The 17,476-nt window shown below is 40.8% G+C and overlaps 1 protein-coding gene across 1 annotated transcript; it reads left to right on the forward strand.

The window, feature by feature from the left end:
- The first annotated feature begins 1,173 nt into the window (after nucleotides 1–1,173).
- hcn3 (hyperpolarization activated cyclic nucleotide-gated potassium channel 3) lies at nucleotides 1,174–15,373 on the forward strand. The gene is made up of 7 exons (XM_030740387.1): nucleotides 1,174–2,086; nucleotides 7,488–7,917; nucleotides 8,013–8,174; nucleotides 9,354–9,572; nucleotides 10,030–10,176; nucleotides 11,995–12,235; nucleotides 13,940–15,373. Exons 1-7 carry the CDS (start codon nucleotides 1,635–1,637, stop codon nucleotides 14,140–14,142), a joined length of 1,854 nt encoding a protein of 617 aa, XP_030596247.1. The 5' UTR covers nucleotides 1,174–1,634; the 3' UTR covers nucleotides 14,143–15,373.
- Nucleotides 15,374–17,476: the final 2,103 nt, after the last annotated feature.

Raw genomic sequence — 17,476 nt, forward strand, 5'->3', positions numbered from 1 at the left:
TGAAGTAATTCCAACTAAAATGTGGCGTTTTCCTCCTGTGTGTCGCCATTTCAGCATCGGCTTATTAAAAAATGAGTGGCACTGCCTGTGGTTTAAATCTCCAAATCATCAGAGCTGCTAGGAAAAATCTGGATGCAGAAATGAGACTAGTGAAAAGAAACTGCTGAGCAAAGCTGTGAAGAGTGTGAAACCTTAATGTGAAGTATTAATAGAAAGCAGTAAGTAAATGGTTGTTTAATAGTTCAGTTATTTTATTAAGCAAAACTTCAAACATTCCTTGTTTCCTTCTTCTTAAATGTTTGTATTAGAAGCACTTTGTGACATTAAATATACAATCTATGCAAATGACACATAAACTGGAGGCTTTGGGGGATTTTTATTGGGTTTTTTTTTTTTGGACAAACACATGCAATCCCAAATTTCCCCTCTGTGGGACAATAAAGGCTGTTTCTTCTTCTTCTTCTTCAATTTAAAAACGACAAACTGGCTCTCAGTGGGCTCTGGAAAATATATTTTGGTGTTTTCAGTGTTTTATAGACTGAAGGCATAGGGCTACATTGGACAGAAATGAAAAAGAAATTTTTTCATGTACTCCCAAAAAATAAATACATAAAATTAATCTCCATGGTTACAGTTGGTTAAAAAAGTCAATTTTAACATCTTTTATGCATGGATTACAAGTTAAAATTAAAAGATCTGACAAAATACTAAAATTATTTTAAGATAAACTTTCACCACTGAACTCAGACTCTTAAATTCAGAAATACGGGCTTTTTACCACAATAAAGCGGCTGTGCCTCAAAAACTTCGCTTTTTGTCCTGTTGTTAAAACGAGATAAAGCGGTGCGTAAAAGCACTGAAGGCTATGGAAATTCTAGTCGAGTTGCCATGACTTTAGCAACTTCGCACCAGTTGACCACCAATGATTAATTCATGAAGTTTCGGTTTCTGCTGACTGACCTGGAGAATCCAGGTCGTGCACCGCGCAACACGACCTGCAGCCGCTGCATCACCGCCCCGGGATTCGCCTCAGAGGAGGAGAAGGGAGGCACTTCAATTGTAGGGAGGAGGAGGGAGGAGAGCGGAGCGAGGTGAGTGGATTGGACTCAGTTATTCCAACAAGCCGATTATTGAAGGCTACTGAGCCCTCTCTGTCAATTTGCGTCTGTCCTCGCACGGTCAGACGGGGGAAGGACAGGGCAGCCCGCAGCTGAAGTTTTCTTTCTCCGGTTATCACATGAAATAACTTTTTTAGGGGAAATTTTTTATGGATCTACACCGTGAAAACTCATGTAAAGAAAGAGTGGATGTTTTATTTGATACGGTTTTGAGTCTTGCAATGTGGCACTCTGTGGAGCAAACGGTGACCTCCAGGTATTTAATGTTGTTTTTTTTAGTGCCTGTTTTATGATTTTTTTCTAAGTATAGCAGCGAATGATATTCATAACTTGATCGTTTATATTTTTTATTTTTACGCATTTTTACACATTATGACGACAAATTGAAAATGTGTTATGTGGTAAACTTTATTAGTAAGTGAACTTTGCAGTCAGGCTCCAACAAGCCAAGTCAGGGGGGGAAATAACCCCCCTCCCCTCGCTGATTCGCTCATCTTCAAGTGCAAAGTGTAAAAAATGAGCAGCCCCTCCAGGAGTTTAGACGGCCAGAAAGGTGAAAGCCCAGGTCACAAACCGGAGACATCCAGGTACCGCAACTGGAGCAGTCTCCGCTTCTCCAGATGGAGAACTGGGTCCCAGAGGGCAACACCACCTCCCACCCCCTCCCCAAAGACAGACAAGAGGAGCGATGTGAGCAAGACGCTCTTCTCGCTGGTCAAGACTCACAATGACGACTACACAGCGGATCCGGATGGCCTCCTGGACACCAACGGAGAGGGCGAGGGAGATGGCGATGACGTGTCTCAGGACCAGTCCACCTATTTCCAGAAGCAGTTTGGCTCCATGCTGCAGCCCGGGGTCAACAAGTTCTCCCTGCGCATGTTCGGCAGCCACAAAGGTGTTGCTGCTGAGCAGGAAAGGGTTAAGAGCTTTGGAGTGTGGATCATACACCCCTACAGTGACTTCAGGTAATCACGAGAAATCCCTCAAACTAATTTCCTCTGATTTTAGTGCAATTTGTGTGGGGAGTTTATGCATTATTTTGCAAAAATTGGACAGAAATTAGGTCATTGATATTTTCCAATTCAATATGCCCCCAATTCTTCAGTATTGTTCATAGACTTCCTCAGAAATCATTTTATCCCAAAACACACCCTGTGATTGCGGACTCACATCCAGTTATTCCAAGGACAGACTGCAGGACAGTAGCTGATGTCATGGTTCCCTGGACATGATAAGGCGATGAGGGAATTTGATTAGTGATACAGTATATAGGACAAGATCATCTGGATTAATGATATCACTCCCTTGTGACTCTATTTCTTCTTATGAGGAGGGAGCACCGCATTCATCAATAGTCACGATTTAACCAATCCGATTGAAAATCATCCAGTAATTTAATAATCTAGTTTGGCTTCACTGTTTGGGCGGATTTGTCCCATCATTCAACTTTCAGCGTTAAGCAACATCTCAAGATTGATTCCCAAGCAATCTGTCAGTGAGTTCACTAATAGCCCATCGAATTTAAAGAATTTTTAACATCAGGCTGATGCCAGACAGAGAGGATAAACCCATGCATGGGGATTACTGCCCATAAGAATCCCTATAATTCCTATCTTACTCTATTATGCAATAATACACAGACAGCTGAGGGAGGGATTAGCACAGGCCTGCTCTTCTTAAACCTTATGGTCCAACTTCCTCTTAAAAATGAATGAGTTGAAAAAGCAGAGTTTTGGTTGAGAGGTTAAGGTCACGCAGCGAGTTCTTGTTTGCATTGTGGATCCATTAGAAAGCTAGTAAAATTGGTTGGTGAAGGTGATCAGTTTTCATAATAGTAAAGATGCTAAGGTTTTGCTGCTTTAGTGTGCACTAAACACAAGTAGAATCGAGTCTGATAGAAATGTCTTTAGTTTTGTGAGCATTTTGTCATAAAATAATATTGTGCAGTTACTGGCCTTTGTTTGTTTAGTAGAAAAAGACAGTCCGCACACCGAAACGCTCCTGGGAAAAAAAACTTTTTTAATTGCCTTCAAAGTATAGTATCGTTTCTAGCATCCATGCCCTTCTTCAGACTTTGTTTGTCTAGTGCCTTTATTAGCATTGTGGTTAATGGATGTGTACTAGGTTTGAACCTGCTGGTTGGCTGGTATCTTTCTGGGAAGCTTGTCTTCACTTTGCCTGTGTGGGTTTCCTCTGGGTTCTTTGCCCTCCATGTTCCAGTGGACCTTTATTGTGTATGTGACTGATTTGTCTATATCTCTGTTTTGGAACTGTGATTGGATAGGTGTACCCCATCTCTAACCTAATGTGGCTCCAGCTCCACTTTGACCCTGGATAGATAAGTATGGATGTTTGTTAGTTGTTAAATTTAGTTGTTGTTGGGAGAAACCTGACTGACTACCATAAAGACCAACATCCTCAGTCTTCATAAGCAAATATCTGCATATGAATATGCCTAATATGCAGGCAAAGGCAGAGCTTTTTAGTATCGGAAGCCTTACAGTTTCCATTTGTGGTCTGCTTGTAGTCTGAATGCTACTGAATCTTGTTTGGGTAGGCTTGGGTTGCATAGAGGTAAACAGTCTGTACTAGAGCAAAAGAGCAATTGCATTTCTCAAGATTATAAACTGTATATAAAAGATGGACATAGCCATGATGACATCATCGATTGGTTTTAAACTCTGCAGGTCTGAAGCCTCCACGTTAGTTCTTGGGCCACCACCACGTTGGGTTTTTGGAGGACTATATTGGAGTACAATATTTGGATGGCCTGGTGTAGACAAAGTTAGCAGCTAGTGCTATCCAACGTGGTTATGTCATAAACTGTACAGCTGCAACACACAGACACACAAATCTGTGCTGAGTAGTAATAAAATACTAGAATTCCATGCACCAAAACTGATGCACAAAACTTTATGGCTCAAACAGCAGGCTGTATTATTAGGTAGATATTCCAAAAGGCACCAACAGCACTAACAGACCTGGAGATGTCCAAGTCAGTGATTTGAATCACTGGAGGTGAGGGACACCCTAACTTTAAGCCTTATAAGTATCCAGTATTCACTACCCACAAAAGGCCAAAACCATTTTTGCACAAGGATGCCGGCATGCATTTTAATACAGTTTATCTGAATATTTTGATATGGGAGTCTATGGGGATTAGCTCACTTCTGGAGCCAGCCTTAAGGGCCGCTAGTCCCTTAGTGACAAGTGGCTGTTTTGGGCACTTTTGTGTTGCTGCTTGCATGTATTGGGTATCTATCAGCTATAGGGTTTGGGTTAGGGTTAGGGTTAACCCTAACCCTAACCCAAACCCTATAGCTAGGGGTTAGGGTTAATCCTAACCCTAACCCTAACAGCAAGTGCATGGACCTAATTTATCTGGCACATAATGACAGTTCTTTCAGTATAATACTCTCATTACTAACTAAAGTAACTTTTGTTGCTTTTGTAAAGAAAAAACTAAACTTGGCTGATAAGCCAGTAACTCTTTATGGCAGGGGTAGGGAACTCCAGGCCTCGAGAGCCGGTGTCCTGCAGGTTTTAGATGTGTCCCTGATCCAGCACACCTGAATCACATATAGAAGTCATTAGCAGGACTCTGGAGAACTTGACTGCAGACTGAGGAGGTAATTCTGTCATTTGATTCAGGTGTGCTGGATCAGGGACACATCTAAAACCTGCAGGACACCGTCTCTCGAGGCCTGGAGTTCCCTACCCCTGCTTTATAGTGTTCAAATTCAACCTGAAATGCTATCTGCTCCTGCCCTAGACTCGCTGCTGTTAAAAGCTTGTCTAAAGGTTTTAGATGCAGCAGATTTTATTCTGCTCTTCTCTCACTCACTCAGACTCAATCTATAAGATCAGCAGCTATAATGCCTTCCAGATTGGTGGAGTTAATAGCAGCAAGCAGCCACTAATCTGCTGCAACATGAGAAATAATGGTAAGTACTCGTGTAAAGCAGCGAGTAGACGGCGTGGACAAGGACACAAGTGACGAGCCCATCAATCACATCTTTATCTCTGCTCATTTTTTTCCTCACAGGGTTCACATTGCAATCACTGAAGGGTGACTGTAATCAAAATTGGTTTGCGTCAAGTTCTCTTTCTGTGCCTCTGTAATCAAAGAGTCCCTGAGAGTGAGGGAGACCCATAGTGATTGACAGCCGATGGAAACAATCTGCAAGAAAATCTGTCTACGATTGTGTACGAGGCATTTGAGAGTTATAGGGAAATGGGACATGAAGGAGACAGTAATGAATGTAACTGTACAGCACATGAAATCAAGATATCCTATCTGGATCTGAAACAATCCATGCAAGCTCTAACACACATAGACTGGACCATGATCGGATCAGCCAGAAGTTTGTGTCCCAGTGGCCAGTGGGTCAAATATTGGCATTAGCACGTTACATATGTCTGGGTAGTATCAGCAAGTTATAGCAAACAGCCTGTGTTGTTTATGTTTTTTGAATTAAATTTTCAAGGAAACACATTTTTTTTCTCTTGTATATTGATGACAGTGAAGATTTCACAGGCCGACGCTATCAGACAACCAGGGGAAGGGCCCTGTGGAATTTTTCTGGTTTTTAAGTGCACCCCAGCACTCTTGAATTTGGAAATTGAATTTTAAATTTAAAATGATGCCTGCTACCCTTAATGTAGCCTAACACTGACCGTGAACACTGCAGCCTGCCCTGTATCAGGACTGTGAACTTCACCAAAGTACTGTAAAGTACCCAGTTTAGTCAATACTAAACTGTACACAGCTGCCCCGTATTTTCATTGAAATTTTGAATAATACAAAATTATTACACTTCAATTTGTTTTTCAAATCTTTTGCAATATGAAAAACATAACTTCAGCAATACATCATGTATAGATGCAATATCTGATTAACAAAGATCTACAGTGATTTTATGCTTATGTAAGCATTACATTTAGAGTTCATCAAATGTTACTGAGCAGTTCTTACCTTTGAAAATAATCTCTCATCTACTTCTCCTGTCCTCTGTAACTTTAGCTTGCAGAGTCATTGTACAGTTTGTGTTTAGTGATATTTGTTGAGCTGTTTGAAACATTTCAAATCACCTGACAATCATAATCATTACTCTCTTCATACTCACTCCTCTTCTGTAGTGCCAGCCAGAGCCCTCAGCTACAGGCTGAAGTTCCACGACAACAGCTTTACACAAAATAGCACACATTTATTTACAATCTGGGCAATCAAGAAAAATAAATGCAAAAAAGAAGAGTACCCAAGTACTAAGGAAACAATATAAATAAACAAGGGGCTCTGTGAAACTTAGTGGAAGCACAAAGGAAAAAAGGGCAGCTGTCCTTTGGGTTCTGTCCCCTTTATATATTCCATAAAATCAGACCACGCTTCCTGAAACTTTCCTTAACAGTTATTAGTCCTTGCCACCAGTAATTCAATGGAAGCAGCATCCATCATCAGCATTAACCATTTCATAACCTCTGATTTAGTTTGGCTCCTCCAATGGCGAAGAATAGCCCGAGAAGCAATTATGAAGCCTGCCAAAGCTGCACCAGACAACAGCTTTAATGACATCTGCATAATGAATCCATCACAGAGATGAGAAGTGAAAAGGAATGTGATAAGAGTGTAAGCAAACCATGGGATAACATTATTTTCTTAGTACTGAGCAAGTATCTCCATGATGTTAACTAGAAGCAAAGTCTGATGAGCCATTGCTACTCCACCAGCAGTGGCTGCATTGGGGACAACTTGGGTTTGGTACCTTGCCAAAGGATTGATCCACCTAGCTTCTGATTGGTATGCCATCCACTTTGCCACATGAGCCACAGCCATCCCCAGAATTAGCTCTCTTGACAGTATTATGTATTAAAGTGACTATCAGATTTGATTACTCATTAAGTGGAGGTACCAGAACACTGTTTCGGATCATTCCAGTCCACTTTAACCCCTGCGTACTTTATATGATATATGAAGACAGGGAAAAAGGAAAGGCCTATACACAGAATATCCATATCTGTATAATGTATTCATGCTTATTTGTGATGTGTCAACACTCTGCATACAGTAAGAGTCACAGTACAGAGCTACAGTGGATAAAGCAGTCAAGTTGTGATGAATGTGTAGTCTTTCAGTTTTAATTCAAAAGGTTTAAGAAAATATTCCCTTGGGTGTATTTGAATTGCAACTGTCTTTTTTTTTTTGTTTGTTTGTTTTTACAGTCCATTGTTTGGGCAGAGTGAGTAGATGGGTTTGCAGTGCTCACAACTTTAAATCTGCACAGTGTCTAAATAAAAACATGTTCCTTTAAAGTTTGTGTAAAGATTGTGGCCCTAAGCCCAGCATTCCACCCCTCTTCTTCTCTCCAGGTTTTACTGGGACATTGTAATGCTCCTGTTGATGATGAGCAACCTTGTCATTTTGCCCTGGGGCATCACCTTCTTCGAAGACCAGAACACCATGCCCTGGATCACCTTCAACGTCCTGTCTGACACACTCTTCCTCATGGACCTCGTTTTCAACTTCCGTACGGGCATTTTGGGAGAGGACAGCCACATTATCCTGGACCCCAAAGAGATCCGCATTCATTACCTCCGCACCTGGTTCCTGGTGGACTTCATCTCCTCCATTCCTGTCGACTACATCTTTCTCATTGTCGACCTCGAATCCCGACACGAGTCATCTGATGTGTACCGTACAGCTCGTGCACTTCGCATTGTGCGTTTCACAAAAATCCTCAGTCTGCTGCGTCTTCTCCGACTGTCTCGCCTCATCCGATACATCCACCAGTGGGAAGAGGTAATGGAAAGGCATGGAAGAGAGCATGTGTTTAGAAAACAAGAAATACGGAAATGTCAAAATTTGGTCATCTAATATGACTTTCTCTCTGTCAGATTTTCCACATGACATATGACCTGGCCAGTGCTGTGGTACGTATAGTCAACTTGATCGGCATGATGTTGCTGTTATGTCACTGGGATGGCTGCTTGACCTTCATGGTGCCTATGCTGCAAGACTTTCCTCCAGACTGCTGGGTATCTAAAAACAATATGGTGGTGAGTATGGTCAATGAAAAGAAAGTAAAATAAAATAATTAAAGAAGTAGTTCACTATATTTGGGTATACACTACCATGCTTACTTGCAGAGTCTTGCTCACTTTGCTGATACAATACACAGTATTCTTAAATAGTGCCATGTTCTTGTTTTCATAGCTCTCTCAAGCTCTGTTTAGGTTCAGTTGGGTCCAACATCTTCTGTCTTTCCTGTGTTTCAGTAAAAGTAACTGCTGTTCAATATTAATTAGCTCCAATTCCAGCACAATCAGCTCAGTGTCAGTTGGCATTGTTTGAAGGACACGAAGAAACTTAACACAGTGGCATGCAAACCACACCTCCAACTATAGTGAAAACATGTCAGATCACAGTGATATTGTTCACAGAGTAGGCTTAGTAGGCATTCAGTGGAAGAGTAAAAGAATCAAAAGGAGACCATCTAAGCTGAAACCAGGACCACACCTAAAACACTCCTGTTTGTGCACCTACAAGATACTAGACCCCTACCGTGATTGTGTGTAGATGCAGAAAGTGCTTGTATGAATGTATGTGCGTGAGTGGGTGGGTGAATGAAACCTGCTGTACTTTGAGTGCTCATATAGATAAGAACCAGTCCATTTAAGGAAGGGAAACAGGGAGAAAAGACTTAGGTATGATCAGATTTTGATCTGCCATGCAATACCATCTGGAAAGCATCTAATTGGCAACTACTTCATTTTTCAGCATGACAATGATCCCAAACACTGCTAGTACAGTAAAAGTATACCTGTATAGAAAAACACACAATGGAACACTATCAGTGATGGACTGGCCTCCCCGGAGCCCAGACCTCAACATTATTGAATTGTACAAACTCTGTTTTTTGACTTATGTATTGTATGTCTATGTATGTTTGCAGATTTCAGTAAATTACTACAACCTTTTCCATTTTCCTAGCAAATACAAAGAAATCAAAGTTATCCAGAACATGTTTCCTGCTGTTTTGTCCTGCTTTAGTCTTAGCTTCTGGTTAGCTTTAACAGAGGTATGTGAGTCTCTAACACAAGGCAAAAAAGTGCATTTTCCAAGATATAAAATATTTAATAACTGACAGCTGTCTGTACTTCCCTGAAGTTGTAGACACTATCACCTCATTGTGTGTCCTGTCTCACCTCGCTTCATTGTTACTCTACCTTTTTCAGAACTCTACGTGGCACATACAGTACTCCTACGCTCTGTTTATGGCCATGAGTCACATGCTGTGCATAGGATACGGTGCCCACCCTCCAGAAGGCATGAGTGACGTTTGGCTCACCATGGTCAGCATGGTAGTTGGGGCCACCTGCTACGCAATGTTCCTCGGCCATGCAACTAACTTGGTCCAGTCCTTGGACGCTTCGCATCGGCAGTATCAAGAGAAGGTAATCATGTCCGCTTTTGACCTGCAGCTTCAGTTGTTTTATGGACAATATGTTCCAGGAGCCTCACATGGATGCTAATGTGATTCTGGCTTTGAGGTTTAATATCCCAGCCATGTTTCATATCACAGGCTTGCTACTTGCTTGTACTTTATTCGTACAGACTGTGCCAAATGCCTAGAGAATATGCGTATTATCTAATGGATTTTGTGGCCTTACCGTGACCCATTCCAGGGGATTTTCACAAGATAAAGCAGAGCAGATGATGAACAAATGGCAGCACCTTTGTTTTGGATAACTATCTGCTAATGCCCATTACAAATGAGTTTGTAATCCACTTAAAATGGGAGAAACAGCCTACAAAACAAATGGAATGAATATGTAATTATTGTTCTTAGAGATAATTCACCAAACACATGGTAGAACATGTGACTAATTGTGTGTTTTGTACGGTTTTCAGTATAAACAAGTGGAGCAGTACATGTCATTTCATAAACTGCCAGCAGACTTAAGACAGAGGATCCATGACTACTATGAGCAGCGATTCCAAGGCAAGATGTTTGATGAGGACAACATCCTTGGAGAGCTCAGTGATCCACTCAAGGAGGTATGCAATTCATAAAACCTTGGACTTTACCTAGTGTTTCTTGCTTTCTCTCTCCATTTTTTTATTGAGAGAGGAACATGAATAATAAGGATGGAATAAGCCTGCAAATAATAAACATTATTAATATCAGTTCAGAAAGAGTCCATGATCCTCCGTGTCTTTAAATGTCTTTTGATCTAAGCAAGAGTCCAAAACCTAAATATATTCAGTTTATAATGAAATAGGAATACATCAAATCAGATAACTATGTCTATAAAATGATTGGTTTCATTAGTTTCTCCAGTATTAACATGCTGTATATCACAAAATGCTAAAAGATTATTCAATTTAGATGCTGGTCTGTAACTTTGTAAGAATATAGTTGAAATCTGTATCAGAGCTGTATTAGAGCCAAAAGAATCAAAAGAGGACATCTTCAGACATCTTGTCTCGACCTTCCTCATCTGTCACACTAACCCTCTGCATGTCCTTCACTACATCGATGAATCGTCTCTGAGGTCTTCCTCTTTTCTTCCTGCTTGACAGCTCCATATTCAGTATCCTTTGACCATTATATCCACTATCCCTCTTCTGCAAACATCCAGACCATCTCAGCTTTGCCTCTCTAACTTTGTCTCCAGTCTGCTCAATCTGAGCTGTCTCTCTGATGTACTTATTTCTTGTCTTGTCCATCCTGGTCACACCCAATGAAAATCTTAAAATCTTCAATACTGCCACCTCCACTTCAGCCTCTTGTCTTTGTGACAGTGCCACCATCTCCAAGCCATACATCATAGCAGGTCTCACTACCATCTTGTAAAGCTTCCCTTTTTCTCTTGCTGCTCTCTGGCTGACTGAAGGCCAATAATTGTCTCCACCCACTCCACCCTGCCTCTACTCTCTTCTTCACCTCTCTTGTGCTCTGTCCATTGCTTTGGATGGTTGAAGGGATTAAAAATCCTTTACTTTACACACTGACTGTTACCCCTGTCTCCTTCTCATTCACACACGTCTTGTTAGTACTGACTTTCAGTCCTCTTCTCTCCAGAGCATACCTCCACCTCACTCGGCTGTCTTCCATCTGCTTCCAAATTTCATTACAGATCACATCATTTGTGAACATCATAGTCCACGGAGACTTCCGCCTGACCTCATCTGTCAACCTGTCCATCACCACTGCAAACAAGAAAGAGCTCAGAGCTGATCCCTGATATAATCCCACCCCCACCTTGAACCCATCTGTCACTCCTACCGCACACTTGCTATTGTCTCACTGTCCTTATACATATCTTGCACCACCCTCACATACTTCTCTGCCTCTCCTGACTTCCTCATAATATAAAGTCTCTCATCTTAACATGAAGTGATTAATTAATAGACGGTAACTAATCAACATTGGTTGTGATACTTGATTGATGGTTTTAGTCCCTTTTTTTAAAGAAAAAAATGTGTCATACTTTGAGTTTCAAGCTTTTCAAATGTGAGGAGTTGCTGCTTTTCTTAGTCATACTTAATTAAATGTCTTAAAGCTATGACTGATGATTTCCTACCACTTTTTCAAGTTTTAGACCAAGTAATCAATTTAACAAATGTTATCCCTAGTTGTGTTTTGTCAGAACAACTCCAAAACACAAAAATATTCAGTTCACTGTCATAAGACTTGGAAGAACTAGATAAACTTCAACACTGAAGAACTTTACAACTGTTTGTATTTCAATGGTTTACGTCTGACAAACGTCTAACACATGAAACTGTAGAATCTCATTGTTAAAAACTGGCAGAGAAATCTTCTTAAAACCTCTATTTTGTGTTTTGTTTTGTTTTTCTCCCACCCTGCAGGAGATTGTCAGCTATAACTGTCGTGGACTCGTGGCCAACATGCCACTGTTTGCCAACACTGACCCTCATTTTGTGACGGTGATCCTAACCAAGCTGCGTTTTGAAGTCTTCCAGCCAGGAGATTTTATTATACGGGAGGGAACGCTGGGTCGGAAAATGTACTTTATCCAGCATGGGACCGTCACTATCATCCCACGCGGCAGTAAGGAGATTAAGCTCAGCGATGGAGCATATTTTGGGGGTAAATCGTTTGCTACTGGCCTCAACCTTCACAAGGTTCCCTAACAGAAATATAAGAGGATCTGTGACACACTTTTCTCTGTGCTACTTCTGTTGTATAATAAAAATTGCTGCTGATCCTGTTTTCAGTTTGGTCTTTACCCGGTTCTAAAATGAGGTAAATACAACCTCAGATGAATAACACATGACATATTACATCATGTCATTATTTATTGAACAAATACAAGAGAGAATACACAAAAGGCAGTGCGTGAAAAACTATGTACAGCCCATTATTCAAACAGAACCACATTCAGCAGCATTAAGTTAAAGTAATTGTTTTCTGTATGACTTTATCAGTCTCTCACATTGCTGTAGAGGAATTTTGGCCCACTCTTCTTTACAGCGTTGCTTCAGTTCATCGAAGTTTTCAGGCATTCTTTAATGCACAGCTCTCTAATTGTTCAATCAGGTTCAGGTCTGGAATTTTACTGGACCACTGCAACACCTCGAGTCTTTTCTTCTCAGTCATTTTTCTGTTGTAAATGTATTGGTATGTTTGGAATCACTGTCCTGTTGTATGGCCCAGTTTCAGCCAAGCTTTACTTTTACCTGACAGATGATATCATATACTTTGGTATACAGAGGAGTTCATGTTTGACCCAGTGACTCTAGGGTGTTCAGGTCCTGTGACTGCAAAACCAGCCCAGATCATCACCCCTCCACTACCCTTCAGGACAGTTAGTATAAGGTGTTTGTGCTGATAGGCTGTGTGTGGGTATTGGCAAATATGGTACTGTGCATTATGGCCAAACATCTCCACTTTGGTCTCACCTGTCCAAAGGACATTGTTCTACAAGTCTTGCAGTTTATTCAGATGCAACTTGTGCAACTTAAGTTATGCTGCCATGTTCTTTTTTAGAGAGAAGGCTTTTCCTTGACAAGTCTTTCAAAAAGCCATAATCGTTCTTTTTCTACTTGTGCTTTCATGAACAAGACAAGACTTTTAACATGCTAAGTGAGGCCTGTATAGTCTTGATGCAGCTGTTCAGTTTTTGCAGTCTCACTAAGCATTGCACAATCAGACCTTGGGATGAATTTGCTGGGACATCCATTCCAGGGAAGATTGACAACAGTCTTGAATGTTTTCCATTTGTGAATAATCTTTCACTGTAGAATGATGGACTTTAAATTGTTTGGAAATGGCCACATAACCTTTCCCAGACTGATGGGCAGCAACAATTGCTTCTCTAAGATAATTGCTAATGTCTTCGGCCTTGGCATTGTGTTAACACACTCCTGAATGCTACAGACCAATGAACTGGCAAAAACCTCTGCTTTTATAGAGGTGCTCACACTCACTGATGATCAGCTTTAGTTATTTTGCACAGTTACTTTATTTTTAGTTAGTTATTTTTTTACACAGTGCTTCTGCATTTTGGCTTAATTTTTTGTTAAATAAATGACAATGTGGTGTAATATGTCATTTGTTGTTGGTCATCTGAAATTGTGTTTACCTAATTTTATGACCAGATGATGCAAAACATTCTTTTTCATGTGACTGTATTACCAGACTAATTGCTTCCATTTTCAGTCTTTATGATAAGGTAATCAGGTGGTATTGGTTCACATTTAGGGTCCAAATATGACAGTGGTATTACTCTTATCATTTGGCATGTTGGATAAACTATATATTTTCTAAAATATTCAAACTTTCTTGTTTCAGAGATTTGCCTGCTGACTCAGGGACGACGCACAGCCAGCGTGAGGGCCGACACCTACTGTCGTCTTTACTCTCTGAGTGCGGATAGTTTCAGTGAGGTTCTGGAGGAGCACCCTCTGATGAGGAGGGCGTTTGAGAGTGTGGCCGTGGACCGACTGGACCGTGTTGCGCGCAGATCGAGTTATCAGCCAGTCCCAGATGACTGACTCCCGCAGTACCATGAGAGAGACTCCAGCCAGAAAGTTTAAATGTATTTTTTTCATTAAAACTGCATGTGACAAAGATATCTTTTATTTAAGCACACCGATGGACAACCAGATTGAGACGCTTACTTTAATCTATTACTACAGGTTTGCTGCACTGAGGTGAAAATATTCTACCTTCAGTTCATTTAATTTTGTTACTTGAATTTGGATAAGGTATAATATGTGCTCATGTTTATATATAATCTTCATGTAAGAGCCACTGCATAATTTACAAAGAGTCTCTGGAGCTGTAAATACCATTTTAGTGGCTTGCAGTTCCGCTGTGATTATCTATCAGATTATTCGTACAGGATATTGACAGCTTACAGGAGAAGCAGCTGGTGTTACACCATACAGCTTTCAATGGCTCTGTTTTAAATGATCCCGCTCATCTGTAGGTCACCTGATGTGAGGGTTTAGTGCTGATGCTCGTAGAAGATGAGTTGCAGTGATGTAATATCGCCAATTGTACACAGACAGTTTTCACACAGTTACACATCACTGCTTGTGTGACAAACCTCACCAGTGGCACAGGTCATATAAAGAATCCACATTCTATAATTTATACCCAGTATTTTTTTTTCCATGCATACTATTTTAGTTGCTTTGTTTCCCTCTTGAAATGGTGTCATATCATTTGCAAACATATATTTATAATGTAAAACTGATGAATGAAAATAAAGTCCCCATAGGTTAACTAGTAGGTAAATGTCAGGTGCTGATTTATAAGTTTTATTTTTGTAAATATGTATGAATAAATGGAACTGTTTCTTTTCAAACAAAATAATGCAGACAGACATCTGAGGTTATATACTGTATATACTGTACATCCAGCATTTTTCACAGCAGTTTGACTTGTCAGTGTAGAAAAGCCACAGCTCTATTTCAGCATTAAAAATGTTGCTATTAGGAGTTCATTTATGTTCTATTTTTGCCTCATAGAAAGATCTGACAAATGTAAATAGGCTGAACGCTGATTTAAATTCAGATCTATACTGTGTACTTTTCTCAGGTACATTTAAAACAGCATGATTTTGAACATTTACATTTGATGCAAAAAAAAAAACAAACACAATTTTAACCAAAGTACTTATATGTTTTTTCTTCTTTTTCTGATTAATATCTTCATATTGATGATGTCAAATACAAATATCTGTACCAAGTATAAATAAAAAAGTGTTTTTTTTGCCTATGCAGTATGTTATTTGTGCGCGTTTATGAGTTCAGACACACGCCCACACCATAAACAAACTACTGATTTAAGAAAGTAAATGCTGCTGAAGCTTTTTTCACCACCAAAATAAAAAATTACACAGTGTGTAATGAAAATGTATATTTTTATGACTTTGTACATCATAGTCATGACCTATTTTGTCAAAATTTTCACTTTCTTCACTCTGCTCCTTTTTTCTCTTCTCTTTCCCCGCACTTCCAACCAGTCACAGCAAATGGCTGCTCCTCCCTGAACCATGTGGACTGCTGTGTGGCAGGCTGGTTTAGACCACAAGGCAGGACTCGTGAGACAGAACTGAACTCAACAACTCAGCTTTATTTGCTTGTTCCCTCAGGGAAGACATACGAAATATATATTGGGCTGGTCAGGACCCAAGAATACACCAACTAGGAAGAAACTTGGAAACACAAGGAAACACACGGTGTATGGGAGCCAAAGACAATGGCATAACAAAGAACTGAGGAACACACAGACCATACTGTACAAGAGGTAATCAGGGAGATAGGACAAGGAGCGCAGCTGAAAATCTAACGAGACAAGGGAAGGAAAACTGAATACAAAGCACAATACAAAAACTTGCCAAAGTAAAACAGGAAGTAGACATGGAAACAGAAATGCAGACTTGATACCACACAGGGAGGGCAGACATACTGAAGAGGGGAACATCTACACAAGAGCAACATGAGCTGGACATAGGAAACAGACAGACACATAAGAGATAATGACAGAAACACAAGGGAGGCAGGAGCACACTGGTAATAATATAAACAGAACCCATGAACAAAGCTAAAGAAGAACCAAAACCCTGGGAAAATAAATATAAAGAACTAGATTAGGAATTATAATGCAAATGAGAATCTGGAACTGTTGGAATGCTTCTACACACGTAATCCCAGTGAAAGGGGTTCCATGAAGAGGATGTGGGACCTATGGATTCTTCAACACCCAACATCCAGACTGACACTGAAACAACTTGTAGCTCAGTGTTCCACCATCCGAAAGAAGCAACTGTTATCGCAACTAGAGATTGACGAGGTACAATACAAATGCTACAGCAAGGGGGAGCTGGGGGGAGATATCATCATCCCCACACTCAGAGATTAGGTCCCAAGCCCCAATAATAACTGGTACGTTGAATCCTAGAGCAGCTGACCTGAAAGATAAGATCATAGCTAAGTTGGAAACCTGGACCCCTCGAAGCCTATTACCAAGACTACGTGAGGTACCCTCTGAAAGTCTACTAGAAGACGCGAATGCAGCTTTATGGACAATCCCTACTTCAACCATCAAAGAAACCAATCAGCTGACATATATCACGACAACAGTGATCCTTGAGATGCTTGGTTATAAGATGGACAGCCACAAGGAGCCGTACCCTCCATGGAAAAGATGGCTAGAGGCTAAGATCAAGGCAGCACAGAGGGAAGTTAGCCAGCTATCAGAGCTGCAGAAAGGGGCAATGAGGAGTGGGGTGCCTGAGAAGTACAACAACAAGCTGTCCGTACCTGAGGCCTTAGAAACTGCCAAGCAAAGACTCACAGCCTTAGCCACCTGCTTGAAGAGATATACCAAAGACATAGAAGCCAGGAGAATAAACCAGATGTTCTCCACTGAACCATCCAAGGTGTACTCTCAGTGGCAGGGGATCAATATGAGAACAGCACCACCAAGGCCAGAGATGGACTAATACTGGAAGAGCATATGGGAGAAGGATGTAATAAATAACACCAATGCTCAGTGGCTAGTGGATCTAAGAGCAGACCACAGCAAGAAAGCCCGTGACTCGATGCCACACACATGAATCCTACCACACAAGGCAAGACCCCCAGCGCAGGCTGTGGAGAGATGCACCTGAAACAACTCTGTACATAACATCAGGGTGCAAGATGCTAGCAGGTAGGGCATACATGGAATGCCATGGATGTAAGAGGAGGATGCTAGGGACAGGGTGAGAAGCTTGAGAAGCAGAATAAGCTGTTTGGCACTGGCAGAGAAGAATTTCCAAGATTTCCATGGGTGCAGTCCATATACTCAATTATGATGCTCAACCCACAAATGCAT

The sequence above is a fragment of the Archocentrus centrarchus genome, chromosome 11 (assembly GCF_007364275.1).
Source record: "Archocentrus centrarchus isolate MPI-CPG fArcCen1 chromosome 11, fArcCen1, whole genome shotgun sequence".
Lineage (NCBI taxonomy): Eukaryota > Metazoa > Chordata > Actinopteri > Cichliformes > Cichlidae > Archocentrus > Archocentrus centrarchus.

Excerpts from the sequence above, each read along its gene's own strand:
- hcn3 (XM_030740387.1), top strand. The coding sequence starts at position 1,635 with ATGAGCAGCCCCTCCAGGAGTTTAGACGGCCAGAAAGGTGAAAGCCCA. Across the intron at positions 8,175-9,353 it reads TATCTAAAAACAATATGGTG|AACTCTACGTGGCACATACA; the intron begins GTGAGTATGGTC and ends TACCTTTTTCAG. Across the intron at positions 9,573-10,029 it reads ATCGGCAGTATCAAGAGAAG|TATAAACAAGTGGAGCAGTA; the intron begins GTAATCATGTCC and ends TACGGTTTTCAG.